General features: G+C 45.1%; 1 protein-coding gene across 1 annotated transcript; it reads right to left on the reverse strand.

Annotated features, from left to right (window-relative positions):
• Positions 1 to 12,459: 12,459 nt before the first annotated feature.
• On the reverse strand, positions 12,460 to 18,541 carry LOC134137972 (C-type lectin domain family 4 member D-like). Its single transcript, XM_062571151.1, has 6 exons — positions 18,268 to 18,541; positions 15,927 to 16,043; positions 15,436 to 15,528; positions 14,670 to 14,821; positions 14,313 to 14,443; positions 12,460 to 13,573 (listed from the first exon to the last, which is right to left on the reverse strand). Exons 1-6 carry the CDS (start codon positions 18,332 to 18,334, stop codon positions 13,426 to 13,428), a joined length of 708 nt encoding a protein of 235 aa, XP_062427135.1. The 5' UTR covers positions 18,335 to 18,541; the 3' UTR covers positions 12,460 to 13,425.
• Between the last annotated feature and the right edge of the window lie 591 nt (positions 18,542 to 19,132).

Here is a 19,132-nt window from a genome sequence, read left to right on the forward strand (position 1 = left end):
TAGCTGATCCAATCCTGGATAAAAGAAATAATAAGTGAGAGGAAGAGAAGGAAATTCTTGTCTCATGCAAAAAAAAGAGTAGAGATCCTCAGAGGAAATTCTCATGGAAAAGTGATTAAAAAAGAGACAGTGGATGTTGTAAAAAAAAAGGCATACATTTTGCTTCATTTCATCATGTGACTTAGTGAGGATCATCATTTATTGCAGACAATCATGTGTATCCTGTAAAGAGGAATCAGCTGTCATAACTAAACATAAACAGTAGCAGAAACAGTGGACAGCTGTAATTAACAAGCCTGACTATAAGAATCATGAACATTGATGCCTTTATATTTCCCCTAATGAAGCAATGTCAGCACTAATAGCTGTGATCTCTCAGAGAGCTTGGTGTCACTCCCCTGAGCAAGAGGGAAGGAAGGTAAGGCAGCACTTTGGATGGCAGTGTTCACCAAAGCAATGGAGAATTTTCTTAAGCAGGTGGGTACGATATTACTGCAACAGATCCTGCACCACCACTCCTCTCCCATATGATCCTACAAGCCGGATGATAGTACCTGCATTGGTCACACCATGGTAGTTTTTACTCCTCTCTCTCCATATAATGATGGCAGGCATTTTCTTTCATTCTCTTGCTGAGGATCACATCTGTGAGCACTGCACTTGCCGGCAACAGAAAGAAAACTGACCTCACATTCTCCCTAGGTTGCTGGCTAAGTAGGTGGGGTGTAACCAGCAGGGCACATCACCAACCCCTCCACAATATTCCCACCAGGAAACCTCTAAAAGATTGGCAGAGTGAGAGTGCTCCTCTAAACCTTATCTGAAGGACTCCTGGAGAAGTGCAAGATTGAGGGAGCAGGGAGACTTGATTATGCTTTTTTATGCAGGAGGAATATGCATATATGCAGAGAAATGAGATGTATTCCCAGGACGTCCTTCTAGAGTGGGCTTTCTGATTGGTTTCCAGCCTGTTGAGGTCCCTCTGAATGGCACAGCCTTCTGGTGTATCAGCCACTCCTCCCAGTTTTGTATCATCAGCAAACTTACTGAGGGTGCATTCTGCCCCTGAGCTAATGCTCAGCATCTTCCTCGTAGCTCAGAAAACATTAGTTGATGGTAGCTCCTGCTGTTCATAGTGTGGGATCCAGTGTTTGGAGCAAAAACAGCAGAGTGATGGCCAGTGGAGCAAGGATGAGGAAGGGAAGCAGTCAAGGATTGCCATGGTGCAGTCCAAAGGTTAACCAAAGTCACTCTCTACAAGCTATTCATGTCCTGAGAGCCTATGCACTTGTTCAAGGCCTTTAAAAGTGATAAAAGTCACTTGTCCTACAGTTTCTGGCATCACAACCCCAGGCCCCTCACATTCCTCAAGACATTGGTTACTAGCAGTAGCCAAATACCTGTCAGGCATACGAGATATCTCTGTGTTTACTCCACATCAGGTGCTCTCTGCCTTCCTATCCTGACCAGTCATTTGCCTCAGAACTCCCCTGTGCATGCAGCCATGAGACCTTTCGCGTGCTGACTGGGGCTATACTGGTCACATTTTGAAGGATTTTGCCTTTGTGCCCATGTGGAGTGCGCTGTGTGAGTGACCATGGATAACTACAATATCTGTGGGAACAGAGTGTGGCAGGGTACCATATCATACCCTCATACGGGCCTTAGGTACAGATCCAAGAGGAGGGGTTTCTGGGAGATAAGTGTGATCTGCAGTGTTGTCTAATTATTTACTGTCGGGATCTTCAATCTCCAGCACTGTAGCTCTGCCAAGCTTTCCCACTTATATCATTGCCTTGCCCCTTCCTCCCTCACCTGGCAATATCTATCTCAGTCTCTACAAATCTTGAATATCTTCCCAAGGCTCTCTCCTTGCCCTGCTCAATTCTCTCCATGCCCAGCAGTGGCTGTTTGCCCAGTGAAGAAGGGGACACATGAACCAGGATTGAGACTTCTGGACTCTCAAGTTTACCACTGCTTTTCCAAGGCTCATCTACACCTCTGCCAGGTAGCAAAGCAGAGGGAAAAAGCTGACAGATGCATATGACTACTGGCTACAGCATATTTCCCATATGCTTCTGGGTCCAGGTCACTGCTTGCCATGCTGTCTTCTCCCCTTTATTCTCTCCCTTATGTACTGTGGTCACCTGCCCTCTCCCTCTGGAGAACACTCTGTTCACTTCCCCAGAACAGTAGAGATTCTACCATTCAGGGAAAAGTGAGTGACATCTGCGTTACGCTTGAATGTATGTGTTGCGGGGGGTGGGAGCAAGAGATAGAGAGGGGGTAGAAAATGTTTCTAAAGTCTCAAAAGTACAAGAAGATGTTGTTCTTGGGTGTTGGCTAGGAATTACTCTGAAGTGAGTCCCCATGGAGAAACAGAAATAATACAGGAGAGTCATGTCAGGCACTCTCTTTACAGTATGTCTGAAATCATTCCACAGAGATATATATATAAAAAAACCTCTTCTAACTGGTCACGCTTGGAGGGAAATATGTATGACAAGAGAAGGAATATGAAATACAGGCCAATTTCTTAGATGCACCTAGAAATCATCACAGAAATAAAGAATTTGACTAGGATGGAAATTAAAGGGCTCCAGCCCATGATTTCTGTCCAGTACAGCCAGACCTTCAGCATCAATAAGACCCTGTTGTCTGCAGTGTTCATAGAAGACATTTGTAACAGAAGCCAGTCAGAGCAGTCTACCCTCCAGAAGGCAATAAACATGAAAACTGTAAGAATAACTCCCAGCCCTAAATACTTTTGGCTGGCTTCTGGCCTTCCTCATCCAGCCCATAGTCAAGCATTATTTTGTACTTCTCACCTCACTCTGCTGAGTCTATTTCCATTGGCCAGAGAGGGTCAAGCACACATGCTAACAGTGCTAAGGGTCCTCCATCTAGTCTCTGTCTGTTGGAGCTGTAACCAGCTACTAGAACTGCCCAGGTTGGCCCAGAGCAGTCAGCAGAGTCAATCAAGACACTGTGGAGTTGGAGGGAGGTGCCTGCTTGCGAGCTGGAGGAACTGCAAGAGGCTTATCTCTGGGAGGAGAAAGCCTCTGCCATCCTGTGATGAACAGCTTCCCTTTGGGAAGGATCTGTCCCAGCTGCTCCTGGTGAAGGCACTCCTGCTGCTGCAGTTGCAGCTCCCATAGTCCCTGCTGTCAGTCCTACTGGAAAAGATTTAGCTCTAGCAGTGATATCCCTCCCTTGAACAGGGCCTCCTTCTTCCGTTGAAGTCATCCCATACCCTCCACCCTTCAGCCAGGTGAGCCTGGGCTTACTAGAGCAAGTAGACCTCTTGTTGCCAGTTCTATACTAAGGGCCCCCATGGATGGGGCCCTAGATCAGAGAAGATCAGGTAGAGAAACTAGCTCCGCACCATACTCTGGCGGACCTGAAACACCCCGAGGTCACAGGAAAATGGTGGCTAGGAAGATGCTGTCCCACCTAATGTAACACCATCAGCCTATGTGGGCCATGGCACATAAGCACACTGTCTGTCTAAGTTAGGAAGGGGTGAGAGCTGACAGGGTGCAGTTAAGGGCTAGGCCTAATCATGAAAACTGCTCTAGCCCCTCACCCTGCCTCTACCCCAGAGCCAGTCCCTCAGGATGCTATGTCTTAGCTCTTCTTAGGACTGAATGACACAAGACACACATTCTCCATTCTTCACCTGCTGCCTCTGAGACTGGAAAAGCTCTGGTGCAGTGCTAGAACTTGCACTCCTCTTCAGTTCTCTTCCAGGCTGTCAGTGAGCTCAGGCTGGCTGCTGACAACCTGAAAGAGCTATTTTGACTGCTCTGGCAGCCTGTGACCTGTCAGACAAGTAATCGAAGATTGTGGACTTTGGCAAAGTAGTGATTATTGTCTGTTGGCTGGCGCAGGCCCTGTTGAGACCACCACCACTTCTACTTTAATGGTGGCATTGCTGGAGTTAAAGGCTTAGAAGATTGGCAGTCTAGCATCACAAAGGTCCCAAAATGGCAGACCATGAATTTCAGTGTGGCGGAAGATCCCTTCCAGGCATCTTCCATAAGAGGACATATCCTCTAGCTGGAGCTGCTTATCCTTCTCCTTTCTCTCCTGACAAGTGGGAACCAGTAACCTTTCCTAGGGGTTCCTAGCTTCATTTTCTCCACTTCCAATTTTCAGGAGCTTTCAGCCCCTGTAGGTGACATCTATTTACATATGTTAAGGAGCATTTGTTCACATCTTTCTAGCACCAGTAGTGGCAGCCATATTGTCATGCAGACTGGTCACTCAGAAACAGCCTCAAGGAAAGAACAGGATCAACATTTACTGTTTATTTATTTATTTTTTATGAACACAGAACATGCTGAAGGTTGCCAGCTAGCAACAAGGAGCTCTGAAATGAAGGAAGGAGAAAGCCTTAGACATAGGACACGAATAAGCAATTCCCTTTAGGGGGACCCTCCACTGAATGCTCTTCTTTCAAACTCTGCTTCAGTGATTTGTAGGACCAATCTCCATATATGAAACAGAGAGAGGGTCTCTTCTTCATTGTTTCGACAATGATTAGACAAAGAGTCAAAGAAAATGCTGAAGACTTAGTGGTCTGTGTCTGAAGAAGAGGGATGGGAAGGGGCCCAAAAAGATCCTTGACATCAGCCTGAGGGCTTCTGTCCAAGACTGATCTTCATCTTGGAAAGAAATTTAGGAGGAGAGCCAAGAAACTGAGGTCTTTCAGAGCTGGAGTCTCATGATAGCGCAAGACAAGGCATACTGAAGGTTCAGTCCAGCCTTTCCATCAGCTCCTCATCAGCTGTCCCTTCTTAAGGGTGCTCCTCCAGGTCAGTGGAGTTTCTTCCTTCAGACATATTTGGCTACCCGTTCACAAATTTGAAGGCAAATTGTGAAGCAAAGGATGTTGTTCCAGTTACTCTAAGTGTTGGAGTCTCTATTTCTCTTCACATGAACTGCAACATATTTTTCTGGAAAGGTTAAATGGGGTTACCCACGTTTCCAGAACCTGTAAACAAAAGTTCCTCTATTGGCAATGCATGGACATGCGTGAAAGCAGAGGATAGAGTCAACTAGAACAGTTTTGGAAGAGAAAGGGAACATTATTGTAACAGAGATCAGGAGCTCTGGTTAAGGCAAAAGAGAGGACTGGTCGTGCTCCCCTGACTTACAGTGCAGCTTGGGACAGACACCACTTTCTGACACATTACACACTATGTATTAGTCAGCTGGACAAAGGGAGGTCAATTTTAAGACCTTCCTTTCCCCTACAGGATACTCACATTACTGTTGCATTATATGAAGTCTGATCTATCCAGTATATTATATGAAGTCTGATCCATCCAGTGCCATTGATCTTTTCTGTAAGCAGTTAAGCCTTTGTAGTATTTTATTTCATAGCTACTAGTAAATAATCTTTCTAACAAACTGAAGAGGAAGTCCTGGATAGAATTCAGTGTCCATGAGGTGCAGGATTGGTTGGGTGGGGAAGGCAAGAATCCCTGTGGGATGGGGCTCGTAGCAGAGGAGAGTCAAGGTTGAATGGACCCAGAGAGGACATTCCCTGCTCCTCTGCAGGAGCAGGGATGGGTTCTGGAGTCCCCTTCAGGGCCTGGCAGTAGCATCCTAGGGCTACTGTGTAGCCCTCTCAGCCCTGCGCTTACCTGCTCTGCTTCTGAAGATTAAGTAGGAGCCCATCCCAGTGCAGTTCTTCTCGCTCTTACCCCAGGATATCTCATCAGCTAACGCATAGTAGTAACTTTTTTGAAAGAGTCTCCAGCCCATTGGGCAGCAGGTCCAGCATGTCCTCTGTGTTGGGGGGAACATTTTTGAATAAGGTGTGCTATCTTTCATCTAAGAGATCTCAGAGTGATGTCCCTGGTATTAGGGAGTTTTAACTGCACCTCTAACCTGGACAGAGGCAAGTGCTCTCATTCTCTGCCAGTAAGATTATCCACAGCCTAACAGACCACTGTCACCAGATCCTCACCTGAAGTGCCTTTTCTTTTCTCTGTCTATTCAGCCATGCCTGCTCAACTTCCAATTGATGAGACACAGTATTTGCCTTACCCTTTTGAGGATACAGGGTAGGAATCAATTTGCTCTTACTCTTTCAGGTATACTTCTGTCAGAGAAGCATTGTCCACATGCTTAACTCTTCACTCATACAGATTAAGAGACAGTTCCTTACAGAAGCCTGATCTTCCTAGATACCTATCTTCTTGCCAGACAGTCACATGATGGATTAAAAAGCCCACACATGTACTCTCTCAAAACATGAGGCAAACAGACTGTAAAGTTTATTCAGTAAGATTACCAAGCAGATACACCCTTGTTCCTGCTATCCGAAGATGCTTGATCTTGATCTCAGCCCTCACAGGAACTGTCTTCTTGGGTCAGGAGCTTGCCAGACGGAGTCTCCTACAGTGACAACGCCTTGGTCAAGTCAGTGCTCCAATCCGCCCACAGCAAGCTAGCGTACCATATACATGCTACAAGGTAGACCTGGATAACCTTGTATCTTTGAAGAGCTGTCTTCAGAGTGCAGAATCTCAGATACCCTTCTTGACACCAGACAGGGAAAGTTGAGTCCAGTGCATGGAATGTCTAGCAAAGCTTTGGTTAAACTTCCTGTACTCTTATTTGTTAGAGCCATTCAAGGGTTACCACTGTATACACTTATAGAAAGAGACACCCTTACCCTGGAGAGTACCAGCAAATCTGCAAAATACTCAGTTCAAGCAGTTTGAGAAACATGGATCTCTCTGTCTCTGTGCCTCCCACCTTGATCTTTGAGGAAACTGCTGGATGATAGCTTTTGGCCATCATATGCTCCATGAACTTTTTCCATTCATTCGTAGTGTCACAATACGAAAGTTGAATTTTGCCCATATGACTAAGAAGCACCGGACAATTTTGTCTAGGTGCTTAAGTAAGTTGGATAGGAAGATCTGTTTGCAGTTTGATGGATATACTTATGCCTCTTGGAGCTTAGTATGATCTCTTTACAGGGAAAAGCAAATTGGATATTAGTAGAGTACAGCTTGTCTGACAGACCTTCCATAAGTGTCCACCATAAGATGAGGTGGACCATGCCTAATCATCCCTACAAGCACCTTTTTATCACAGACTGCAAAGGGAGTCTGAACAGCTAGCTCAGATGTACTCACAGTGTAGGAGTCAGCCTCTGTGCAAAATTCACACTGTTTCTGGACACAATACACAAGAGAAAACAGAATTACGAGCTGAGATTTGAGACCTGAACTGCAAGAATGCTAGCAATTGTCATGGCTGTCACTTCATATGTGATTCCAGCCTAGATTTCCAACCAATCTAAAATGCGTAGCTACATCCTCTCACCACTCCTAGTCCTGTCCCTCTCACTGATCATGATGCTTATGTGAATTGTTAGAGAGTCAGCTCAAGGAACGCAGCTGGCTTGAACGAACTCTTACAGAAAGGGTAAAGATTTCAGCTAGATCAATGAGGTGAACAGCTGAGGGGTTTGTGAGTGCCAGAGAGAGGGAAAGAGTGGGAAAGGGTGATCAAAGGCAGGCCTAGAGCAACCCACCTTCTTCCGCTGGGCCAGGACATGTTTCCACAGCAGCTTAAGTCACACTGTACACACAGGATTTTCTTTTCCTCAATTTTTCAGCTTCCTCCTTTGAAACAATCCAAGGCTGGCTGATAATCACATTCCCAACCTCAAAGGCTGACACCAGAGTAAATTCTTGTGGGGCTCTTAGCATCACTAATGAAGTTTTTAGCATCACTCACTCTTACCTACAGGTTTGTTAGGTGCCACTCTGTAGCATTCTGGAGCAGGGTCTTGTATTGGTCATAGCTTTGATGATACAAAATAACTGGGAAGAAGGGAAAGAAAAGATGCTACTGTAATCCTTTCTTCCTTATTCATGGTCCTCCTGAATTGTCCACTCTCTCCTGGCTGAGAGCCCCCCTCCGCCAGAGACTTGCCATTATCTTCACAAGTTCTGAAAACTATATCCAACATACATAAAGAAGAGAATCAGCAGGCAGTTTATTTTTTTTTTTAATTATTGGTTACTTCCTCCCTTGGGCAGGCATTAATCAAATGAGCTCCTCTCACCTCTGCTGGCTCACAGACTCATTTTGCTAGTTGACAAAACCCAGCCAAGACATCCAGGCAGTGAGGGGAAGGATTTGCTAGACTGTTTTCAGTAGGTTCAAGGAGAGAGGTTCCAGGTCTGCTGGTAACCTTTTCCAAGGAGTAGGCAGTCTCCTGGGCACTGTAACCAGGTCAGACCTGGAGCTTTTATCAGAATAAAAGCAACTTATTGATATGTTAATAGCATGTCATTAACTGGCAAAGAGTTACCTATATATTCAGGATCACTGTCATCAATAGAATGGAAAAACCACAAAACTAGACACAACATATTAATAAACACCTACAAATTTCTAAACATGTTTCTATAACTAATCACCAAAATTTCTAATCCCCACACATACATTCATATGGTTAATTGCACAACCCACCTCCTAGCCCCTCCTCCCCATAGGAAGAGTGAGTTACAAGAACATACCCCTTTTCTCGAGTGTGTATTCCTCTAATTATATGCACTTCTTGTTGGAGATACAGGTGCTTTAACTTTGTGTGTACCCATCCTTGCTGTTAGTCCCCTACCCACCACATCCAACAGGGAGGATGTGCTGTCAATTCTAGACAGAGGTTGCAGAGTTACAGGGCAACTTCTGGCACTGTGAAACTAGGTTCTGACTACTGCTTTGTTCTCACTTTGTTTCTCTCAGTTAAAAGCTTTCTTGCTTTTTTATACATTTTTTTCAGACTGACTTTTCTTTGCTTCAGAAATCTTTTGCTGGGAGAAATATAGAGACATTGTCTGAGTGTGCAGGAATGGTGTTAAAAAAAGCTAAAGCTCATCTAGAGTGAAATTTTGTGAAGGATGGGAAGGACAATGAGAAGGGCCTCTACAGGTATATCAATCGCAAACAGAAGACTAGGAAAAATGGTGACAAAGGACAAGGAAAAGGCCAAGTTAATTCACTGCCTTCTTTGCTTTGGTCTTTACTGGTAAGACCTGCCTTCAGGAATCCCAGGTCCCTGAGACCAATGGAAAAGTGCAAAGCAGGGAACACCTCTCCTCAGCAGAGGAGGATCAGGTTAGGGAACATTTAAACAAACTGGACATACATAAATCCATGGGACCTGATAGTGATGCATGTGTGAGTGCTGAGGGAGCTGGTAGAAGTCATTGTGAGGTTGCTCACCTTTGAAAGGCTGCAGCAATCAGGTGCATTTCCTGAGGGCTGGACAGAAGTAGGTATCACCCCTATCCTCAAAAAGGAGGATCTAGGGGGTTACAGGCTAGTGAGTCTCTCCTCAGTCCCTGGGAAGGTGATGGAGCAAATCCTTCTGGAAGCCTTTTCCCAGCACCAAACCTTCAGGAAAGGCAAGAAGGAGAAGGGAGGGGCTCTGAAGTCCTCTCCAAGTCCTGCCACTGCTGTGGCACAAAGGCTGGGAAGCTGCTGTGTCCCCTCACTCACCCCTGCACTTACGTGCTCTGCTTCTGTATTGCTCATCACCAGGTGGGAGCCCAACCTTATACTGTTCTTGTTTTTATTGCATGAAGAGGACACCTCTTCAGCCAATGTGTAGTATCATCTTTTTTGAAAGTGTCTCGGGACCATTAGACAGCACTTCCTGCATTGCACTATGCAGGGAAGGAAGGCCACCAAGAAAATTCTACCAAGAAGACAGAGAGAGGATACGGCCTGTTGTCTGAAGAGTCATGATAGCCTGGAAGGCAATTCCAGACAGTTCTCTGGAGGTCATTGTCCAGGCAGTGGGTTTTACCACTAACTATATGTCTAAAGAAAGTACCACTGTGATGTTAGGAAAGTGTTGCAATGTATTAGTTAACTTGTTCCTACTAACTACCTTTAAATCTTCTCCAAATGAAAATCAAGCGGAAGATGGGTCAGGGGATTACAGGTCAGGAACAGCAGAGGCTGACAATGGTCATAAGATTGGCAGGTATTTGCTACAGTCCATCTGATCAAGAGAGCAAGCAGATAGAGCCCTCTTAGGAAACAAGAAGAAGCCTCATGATTGCAGCCCCTGATGAAAACATGGGGTACTCGAATCACCCCATCTTCTGCTGGAAGGGAAATATGAAGGGCACAAACAACCCAGGATATTCAGAGACTGTTTTTTTTTTGACACTGTTGCTTGAGCTAGCTAGTGAGTTGTCCTGCTGGAAGTGCTGCTCACAAATAAGGAAGAATTGGTTAAGCATGTGAAGACTGACTGCACCCTTGGCAGTAGTGCATGGAGGTTGGTGGAGCTGAAGATCCTGAGAGAAGTGAGGAAGGCAAGAGGTAGAATAAAGCCTATAGACTTCAGGAGAGTAGAGTTGACTTGTTCAGGGAACTGGTAGGCAGGATCACTTGGAAGGTATCCCCAAAAGACAAGAAGAGGATGCAGGAGAGCTGGTGGATCTTTAAGGACAACCTCCTAGAAGTACAAGAATGGTCCATTCTGATGTGCAGGGAAAGGGATAGTCATAGCAGGAGGTCATTTTGTCTGCACAGGGAACTTTTGACTGAGCTCAAACATGAAAGGGAGTGTACAAGAGGTGAAAATGGCAATGGGTTACTGAGGAAGAATTTAGGGATGCCACCTGAGCATGCAGGGAGAGAATTAGGAAGGCTGCAGCTTGGCTGGAGTTAAAACTGATGCAGGGTATAAAACATAAGAACAGCAGCTGCTGTGTGTACACAGCAAAAGGAAGATCAGATAAAATGTGGGCAACTGATGAATGGGGAGGTGACCTAGTGATAAATGATACAAAAAAAAAGAGGGGTGCTCAGTACTTTCTCGGACTTGGCAGTGTGAGGAGAGAGTGCTAAAGAGGAAACATTATTACCATAATTAACCTGGACATACCCTGGTTCAAGTGACTAGGGCATGGTAGATCTGAGGGTGCTGAGGGAAAAGGCCAATATCATTGAAAGGCCACTCTCCAACATCTTTGACAAATTAGAGTGATCAAGGAATGCTTCCCATTCTGGAAAGGCAAGTGTTATGCCCAGCTCAAAATTCAAAGACCCTAATTCAGACCTTAATGAGACAAAGGTGTACTGAACACGCTACAGAAATCATGAAGCTGGTTTAACTTCTCTGATAGTGCTAAACACAAAGAGCCCTTCAATTCCATGGACTGCTGCTGCATATGGACTTCTAGGGCTGATAGTCTCTTGCCCTTCCTCCACAACTAAGAAGGAACCATGGGTCACAGGGCCCTGTGAGCCTGACATGCCAGCACCTGGAGAGCCAAGTGCATGCATATTGTACATGGGTGCATATACAGGCATGTGTAATCACTAGCACACATCAGCACACATCAGCAACTGGGGAGACCAGGATATCTAAAGACCAGCTACTGAACAGACTGAGCATCTAAGGCTAACCACTGGAGGCACCTGTTTTATATATGTGTAAACATACCTACATATTTTCAACATACATACATATTTTCAGCTAACAGGCTTTCATCAGCCAGGAGGGCAAGAGAATTAGGCTGTTCATGCTGTCTGGGCTTGCATGAGTGTTTTCTGTCTGTGTTGATCTGTGCAGCTGGCTCTGGATGTATGTGTTGAATGTATGTGTGCACATGTGCCTATTGGGAATACACCATGCTCACTACTGGCTGAATGTGAGGACACGGAGTTGCAGCAACCTTGCCACTGTTGGTTCATGGGTCTTAGCAACTCTTACTTAGCAAATCCACTGCCATTCACAAAACTATTCCCACTGATTGGTTCAGGAAGCCAAATCTTTTGGTTACCTTTTCTCCAGTACAAATTCTCCACTTTCTTTGGGACACAAAGAAAAGATTCACTTTCATAGGACAGAGTAATAACTCAGCCAGGATATATACAGTAGCATCCTGCAGGGAGCTGGCACTGTTTAGTCAGGAAAGTTTAGGCAGATGTTTACTGAGGCAAACAGAAGAGTGGGCATCAGGGCCAGAAAATGTAAATGGCTGGAGAAAAGTTAGGATCCACAAAGGTCTGTAGCAAGACTCAGGAGCAAGTAAAGGCAATACAATACACAATACATTTCTGGAAAGAACCTTACACAGAGCAACAGCCTTGTTGCTGCCTCTTCCTGCCTCTTCTGCAGCACGCCTAGGCCTGGGCAGGTATGCTGCTATAGGGATTGCTGTGCCTGTGTCTCCCAGGAAGTCTGTTGCATCAGTTGCCATCTGGGATCAGTTTTATGTTGGAAAACAGACTTTCTCCTTGGGGTGGCACTCAAGGTCTTTTTTTTTTTTTTTTTTTTTTTTTTTTTTTTTTTTTTTGCTGCTGGGGAGAACTCATCATATTTCATCAACCATATGCATGTCAGACTCCTACCATAACCCTATGTTACTCTTCCAGGCAAGTCTTTCACTCACAGTAACAAATATTCGTAATATCTCCTGGCTCATTGCCTGTGCCTAGTTTCTTCCCAAGCTTTTGCTATAGCAACCCCACCATATAGCCAGGATGTCTCTGAAAGGTTTTACTTCAGTGGATGGATGCTATTTATATTGCAGTAGTGATGCAAGGCTCTATCCTGGCACAGCAACCTGTTTTGACCATAGTTATACAAGAGACTTGCAGCTTAGAGAGAGTAAGAAAGAGAGGGCGAGAACAAACAAGGGAGTGTGAGAGGGAGGGAGCGTGAGAGGGAGGGGTACAGCTCAGGGCCCTTTTCATTTGTTTAAAATTGTATTTTGCATTGTGTAGAGAATCAGCTTTGTTCGGCTAAAGCAATGTAAATAGAGGACATTCTCTGTGTGCCCTAGGTCAAAGCAGACATCTCCTCTCGAGGAAACCAAGGAAGGAGCAGCTCTGAAGATGTCTTTCATTCCTGCATCTTTTTTTTTTCTGCAAATCCCAACTTCTTTTCACCCAACTCTTGCCAGATCCAAATGGAGAGGACAAAACCAGAGCCTAGGACCTGCTTTGATGACCCTGAGGCCTCACGTATCATTCCCAATGGAGGCAATGACATTTAAAGGAAGGTATTTGTACTGTTCATGTACAGCCCACTCCCTTCACCTGCCATGCTTCCCTGAATCTTCTAGCGCCAAACCCGTACTCACCACTATGAGACAACATGGGCAACCTCTGAGACAGCTCAGGCAAAGCCATCCCAACAACATTTTTTTCCATTTTAGGTTTTATAGTACTTCTAGAAAGACATGGGTACTGGTGAGTATTGGCAAGTGCTGGATGCATGGCAGTTATGACTTCCACTCACATCTTCCCATCGAGGAGAGTGGACACGCAGGTTCCAGCCCTTCCTTTACCCCTCCCAACATATTCCTATATTGTTTCCAGCTCACTGCTAGCCTCTCAGTTTTACTCAGCATGAGATTCCCTCCTTCAAACGGTTATTGCTGCAGCTTCACAAATTCGAGGAGAACGGATGTCACATCGCAAATCATTCCAGTTCCAATGTTTTTTTTCCTTCCAGTGGATTACAACACACTTCTCCTCCTCCACATTGCTTGGTTCTCCAATCCTCCAGAACCTGAAACAGAGACAAATAGACTGGTTGCTTTCCAGTGTAGCCTGTAGAGCACTACACTGTATTGCAGGGAAAGGCCACAACAGGATGCTATGCTTGGAGGGGAGAGAGAAAAATTATAGATACTGGTTCACTGGCAGAAGAGGCATCCTTCCTCCCACTCTGCTGATCCCACTGGCATCAACCTTTGTGTGGAAATCTGCCTTCTTTCTACAGACTGAACAATAGGGCCATGTTCATTCCTGGGGAGGGGAACCAATTACCACAGCTTACCCCAAGCACTTCACACCCCACAGAGGGTTGTGTCTCCCTCCAAAAGAGGGAAGGGGAAGAAGTTCCAGAAGAACAAATCACAGTAGCAGCCCCACAGATCCCTCCCAGCATCCCATCTTTTCCACAGCATTGGCCCTGCACACGCATATATGTGCATATATGCATGCTGTGGGAATTATGGAGATCAGGCAAGACTGCTGAGCTCTGAAAGGTCCTTTCTGCTGGGGAGTGGCAACAATACTCAATTCTGTGCCTACAGCATTAATAGCCAAGCCACAAGTAGTCATTCAACAACCATGAACCAGTAGGGATAGGCCTGTCTATACCTGGTGTTCTATGCCGCCCTCCCCTGCCCCATCAGAACATTGTCATCTCACAGAGACACACAACAGCAAGCACCCTCTCATCTCTCTTAATCTCTTGTGCTGCCAGGGGCTGCACTAAATGTTCTCTGTTCTGAAATACTTACACTGCTGTCACATTAAAGGGAGTCTTGTCCACCCAGTGCCACTGGCCCACATTCTGTGCACTCAGACCAATGTAGTAATTGTCTTTTCTCATATATCGAATCTCTTCTTTTAACCATGCAGAGAGGAAAACCTGGAAATCAGGCAGAACGTAATATCCATGAGGTGCAAGGTTGAGCAGAGCAGGGAGGCAGTAGACCCTGTGGAGTGAGGTTGGGAGCAGAGGGGAACCAGTGTTGAATGGACCTAGAGAAGACATTTCCCACTCCACTGCAAGGGCAAGGAAGGGCTCTCAAATCCTCTGCAGGGTCTGGCACTTACATCCCAGGGCTTTGTCACCTCTCCAGCCCTGCACTTACCTGCTCGTCTTCTGTATCAATCACCACCAGGTGGGAGCCCATCCCAGTGCAGTTTTTCTTGCTGTCATTCCAGGTCATAGAATCTGTTGATGTGTAGTAGCAGCTTTTTTGAAAGAATCTCCAGCCCATTGGGCAGCACATCCAGCCTCGTCCTGTATGGGGAGAGGCCACCGAGGGTGGATGAGATATGGTGGTCACTGCAAGGATCCCTGTTCTCCACAGACAATACTCAATCGTCCTCCCTAGGTCATATTTTTCCTCATCTGAAGTGCTTGACCAAACAAGGATAATTCACATATTTATTGCAATTGGTGTTGAGTATGATCTGTGAGTTGTGCATACACAAATCCATGACAAGCCTTTTAACTTGTTCGCAGGTCTTGCCATAACAGAGCCCAAGCTATTCAGCTGATCTAGTTTGACTGCTTCTCTTTGTGCAGTCATTCTAAAGCTTTTAGTCACAAGGAACGAGGAATTTTGCTTTTTTCATGGCTTGAGTTGCACTTTTAATCTTGCTCCATTTTTAACCTTTCTTCTATCACTGTATTCTATCCCTTTTGTTCTGACAGTGTTCACATCCACCCTGCCCTCTTATAACTTCACCTTATGCTCCCTTTAACCATTTAGCAGAAATTCCTTTTTCTCTTCTCATGTCTCCTCTGGAGTGTCCCTCTCTTGCCCCTGCTGCTGCTTGCTGTCAGAGCAGACCCCGACTTTCATCATCCAAGTCCCAAAGATCTTCTGCACCCTTGCCAGCACTACTGACCTTTGCTTGGTGGCATCACTGAGACGCAGAGCCACTCTGTGGCATTCTGTGGCAAGGTCTTCAGCTCTTCTTGGTTATGGGAGAAGTGACTGACTGGAAAAAAGAGAGGAAAAAAGGCAAGGTTACCACTTTTTCCCTTCTCCTCTCACATCATCACTGCCTTCATTATTTTGTCTCTCCCCATTAAGAACTCTCTCAACATCACCTCTCCTCTGACTGCCTCTTAATTTCACAAGCAGTAACTGCTGTCCTCTCAGGGAAGGGAACAGGTATTTCTGCTCCCCAGCAACCCACAGCTGCCTGCAAGGACTCCTCCACCCACTGACTCACAAGATCTAGCCAGGATGACCTAGTCAACAAAGCTAGAGAAGCATATGACCTACTTGAGCAATCTCAGGTGGCTATAGCCAGGGCAAGGTCTGTTAACATGTCACTACTCTGCTGAAAAGATCTCTCCCCTCTTCTGGGTAACCAGCCTGCACATAACTCACCAAAGAGAGTAATGATGAGAGTGATGCACACCAACAGGAGCAGCAGTGAGATCAACCATGGGAGCCATGGTGGGTATTTCTGGGTGTGATGATCACAGTCCTTCTTCTTTGGAGGTGCTAAAAGTAAAGGAGCTCACCAAACACAACAACATAGTAAACTCGGCTTCAGTCAGCCCACATACCAAGAATATATGACTCAAGGAAGACTTGCCTAAGAAACATAGTTTCTGTCTTGACGTAGAAGTTACACAGCTTGGGAATGGAGCAGACTGGAATAGAGTAGGGCTCTCTGGTCTCTCAGGGAAACTAGATGCAGAGGCCGTGTCCACAGCTCCAGCCCTTTTGGTGAGCCAGCAATGTCAATTGCTGCTGCTTGAGGGTGAGACCTTCACATGGCCTTAAAGACTTGCCATAGTGAAATTAAGCAGTGTTAGGCTAGATGCAAGAGGTGTGGGAGAACAAAGGGCTGTGTCCAGTAGCCTAGCTAAAGGATCACATTCAGATTCAGTCTTGTCAGAGCCTGGCTTTTGTCCAGAAGGACGCTGCCCGTACCAAGGAGGTTTCAGAGCAAGGAGGAGAATGGGTCAGAAGGAAAGAGAAGTAAACACTTACTAGGAAGTTGTTTTAAGTAGTGGCAGGGACACAAGCTGGGGCAAACTGGAGATGGAAAGAGACAACAGCACTCACTGCAGGACAGGAGTAAAGAAATTTCAAGAGAGACTGATATTTATGTGAAGCTTGGAGACACCTCATTCATCATTCAGTTTGAAGCTCCCAAGTCAGCCAGCAGCCATGTGTGCCTGCCAGTCATGCCTAGTGAGTTTCAAGACTTCCAGAAACTTACAGTTTGAGGAAATGTCATGACTACTTCCGAAAGTAGCACACATCCAAACTCATTGATGAACTTGGCATCAACAAACACAGCTGTATCAGGTATCTTTAGAAGAGGTCCTGAGGAACACTGAATTACCATCACTCTCAGTTCACTGTATAGAAATGCTAGCTGTAACAGTGCACCAGCTGATCTCATGTTCTGAGCTGATCTGAGTTCATCCAAATCTCACTGACAGCTTGATAGTCATGTGTACACTCATGCTGTATTTCCATGACTCACATCTCAGAGCAGGCAAGGAAGAATCAAAGCTGATGCCTGCATTGTGTAGGAACTGTGAAACTGAGGTAAAGTTCTAACTTAGTAAATCCTTTGCAGCAATAAAGATATACGAGTATGTGCATATATATACACTTTCAGTCCTCTGGGACCTGCACAGCAGCAGGGTGGAAGCACTGATGCACACATGGAACATCTCCACAGCATTTTGTGGCATAATGACTACAGTATGTACACTGATCAGAACAGGACATAAATTTTCACAAAGCTTACAAAAAGCACCAATTTGTAACCATGATTTTTAATAGAAATAAGACTTTTTTTGGTGTGTTAATTATTTTTCAGGAGCAATACGCATCAATCACAAAAGCCAATCTTCTTCCAAGTCTCAGATAATTCCTCTGATGTATATTTCAGGGTGTTTTGTTCAAGCCCTTCCCTCCTTTTGATTTTTGGGTCTCTATTCTGCAAGGATGATTTCACTACCAAACAGAAGACCACAAAGCTCTACATTTCTGCATCTAGTGTCATCTCTCAGTACGGTGCAGATGCCTACTCTACTGTAAGCAGACATATTGGTTCCCCATTCCTGTATCTTCCAAAGGCAGCAATCTGTAGCTTCACTCTTTGAGGTCAAAGGAATACCAGGTAGAGACTGAGCTTATTTCCTGCCATTTGCTGCCCTGGGAGTCCTTCTGCCTTTGTGACAGATCAGATAATTTATAATAAACCACAGCCTCTACCATTAGTATTTGGTACTTGTCAAAAAATGCCATTCTCACCCAAGATAAGACTAGATAACATGCAAAGAGGCACCTACTACCTCTGTCATACCAGTGCTAAGTGCTACTACTCTACAGCACACATCTTGTGCCCTCTACCATTCACCAGTGCTCGTAAGACAACCAGGGGGACTAGCGGAGCCAAAATACTTTTCTTCCTAAATCTTATCTGACACCTACTGCTTGTCTTCCCACTAGCCATTCTTGTTCATGTCTCAACTCCCTGCCACTTAAAGATTCCCATTTCTCCTCTTGCAAGTGTTCCTTGACCCTCCCACTTGAAAACTCCTCTAGTCTTCTGGTCAGGTAGTAGTAGTAAACTCCTCTACATCATCATTTTGTCAAGACCAGGCAGGACTACAGTCCAGGAAGCAAAAGTCTCCATCCTTTGTTCTTCAATACCTTCTCTGCTGAGTTTCTTTTCCCTTAACAACTATCCATTCCTTACCTTTGACCTCTGCAGACAGTGATGCATTCCTGAACTTCACCTCAGCGTAGGTGATTTCTGCTGCCATTCAGTCACAAGGTTATTGATCCTTGTTCTTAGGTTTATTACATAAAAGCTTGGACTTCCAGGTCCCTGGTTTCAGAAAAAGACACCAGCGAGTCACAAAACCTTTCCCAGCTGCTCTTTCATCCTTCACCTGAGAAAAAAGGCTATGCTGAATGCTGGAATTGCTATAGATAATCCAAGAATTGCTGGTAGCTCAGAAACACTCTGAACAGATCTTGGGTTTCTTAGCCCAGGAAATCAGCCCCAGGACTATGGAAACTTCTGAGAGAGAAAAGAAAAATGAGAACTCAGCAACTGAAAAGGAAGTTGCATTCCTCCTCCCCCCTCCTTCAGTTTCTAGCTGATAGGTTTCTTTTTTGAGATATCTTGTCTCTCTATTTTTCACTTTTTTTCGTTAATATCTCTCCTTTACTTATCTTCATGTCTTTCTTTCTTTGTTACCATTGCTTTTAGATTTGCAGCTGCTAGGGGTCTTAACCCACCCTGACATTCTGCACGGCTTAATACAAGATACATTCTGCCCTCATTTGTCTGTTGTGGTTAAGCTGCATTTGTTATATCAAATATCACATGCCTTATCTCATCCTGGGAAAGCAGCCCCTGCTGGAAGCCAGTACCAGTAGAAATCTAAAACAAGTAACTTTCCCTGTGGGAGGTGAGGCTGGGGAGTTCCAGTCTTAGGCAGAAGAAGAGATAAAAATCAGAAAATTGGTATATCTAGGGGAAAATAGAAAGGAAAGAGTGGAGGAAAGGAAAAAAAAGAAAGAAAAAGTTAAGCTAAAATAAAAATATTATGGCT

This window comes from Rhea pennata, chromosome 1 (assembly GCF_028389875.1).
Source record: "Rhea pennata isolate bPtePen1 chromosome 1, bPtePen1.pri, whole genome shotgun sequence".
Classification (NCBI taxonomy): Eukaryota; Metazoa; Chordata; class Aves; order Rheiformes; family Rheidae; genus Rhea; species Rhea pennata.

Excerpts from the sequence above, each read along its gene's own strand:
- LOC134137972 (XM_062571151.1), bottom strand. The coding sequence starts at position 18,334 with ATGGCAGCAGAAATCACCTACGCTGAGGTGAAGTTCAGGAATGCATCA. Across the intron at positions 16,044-18,267 it reads ACTGTCTGCAGAGGTCAAAG|CACCTCCAAAGAAGAAGGAC; the intron begins GTAAGGAATGGA and ends CTTTACTTTTAG. Across the intron at positions 13,574-14,312 it reads CCCTTTAATGTGACAGCAGT|GTTCTGGAGGATTGGAGAAC; the intron begins GTAAGTATTTCA and ends TCTCTGTTTCAG.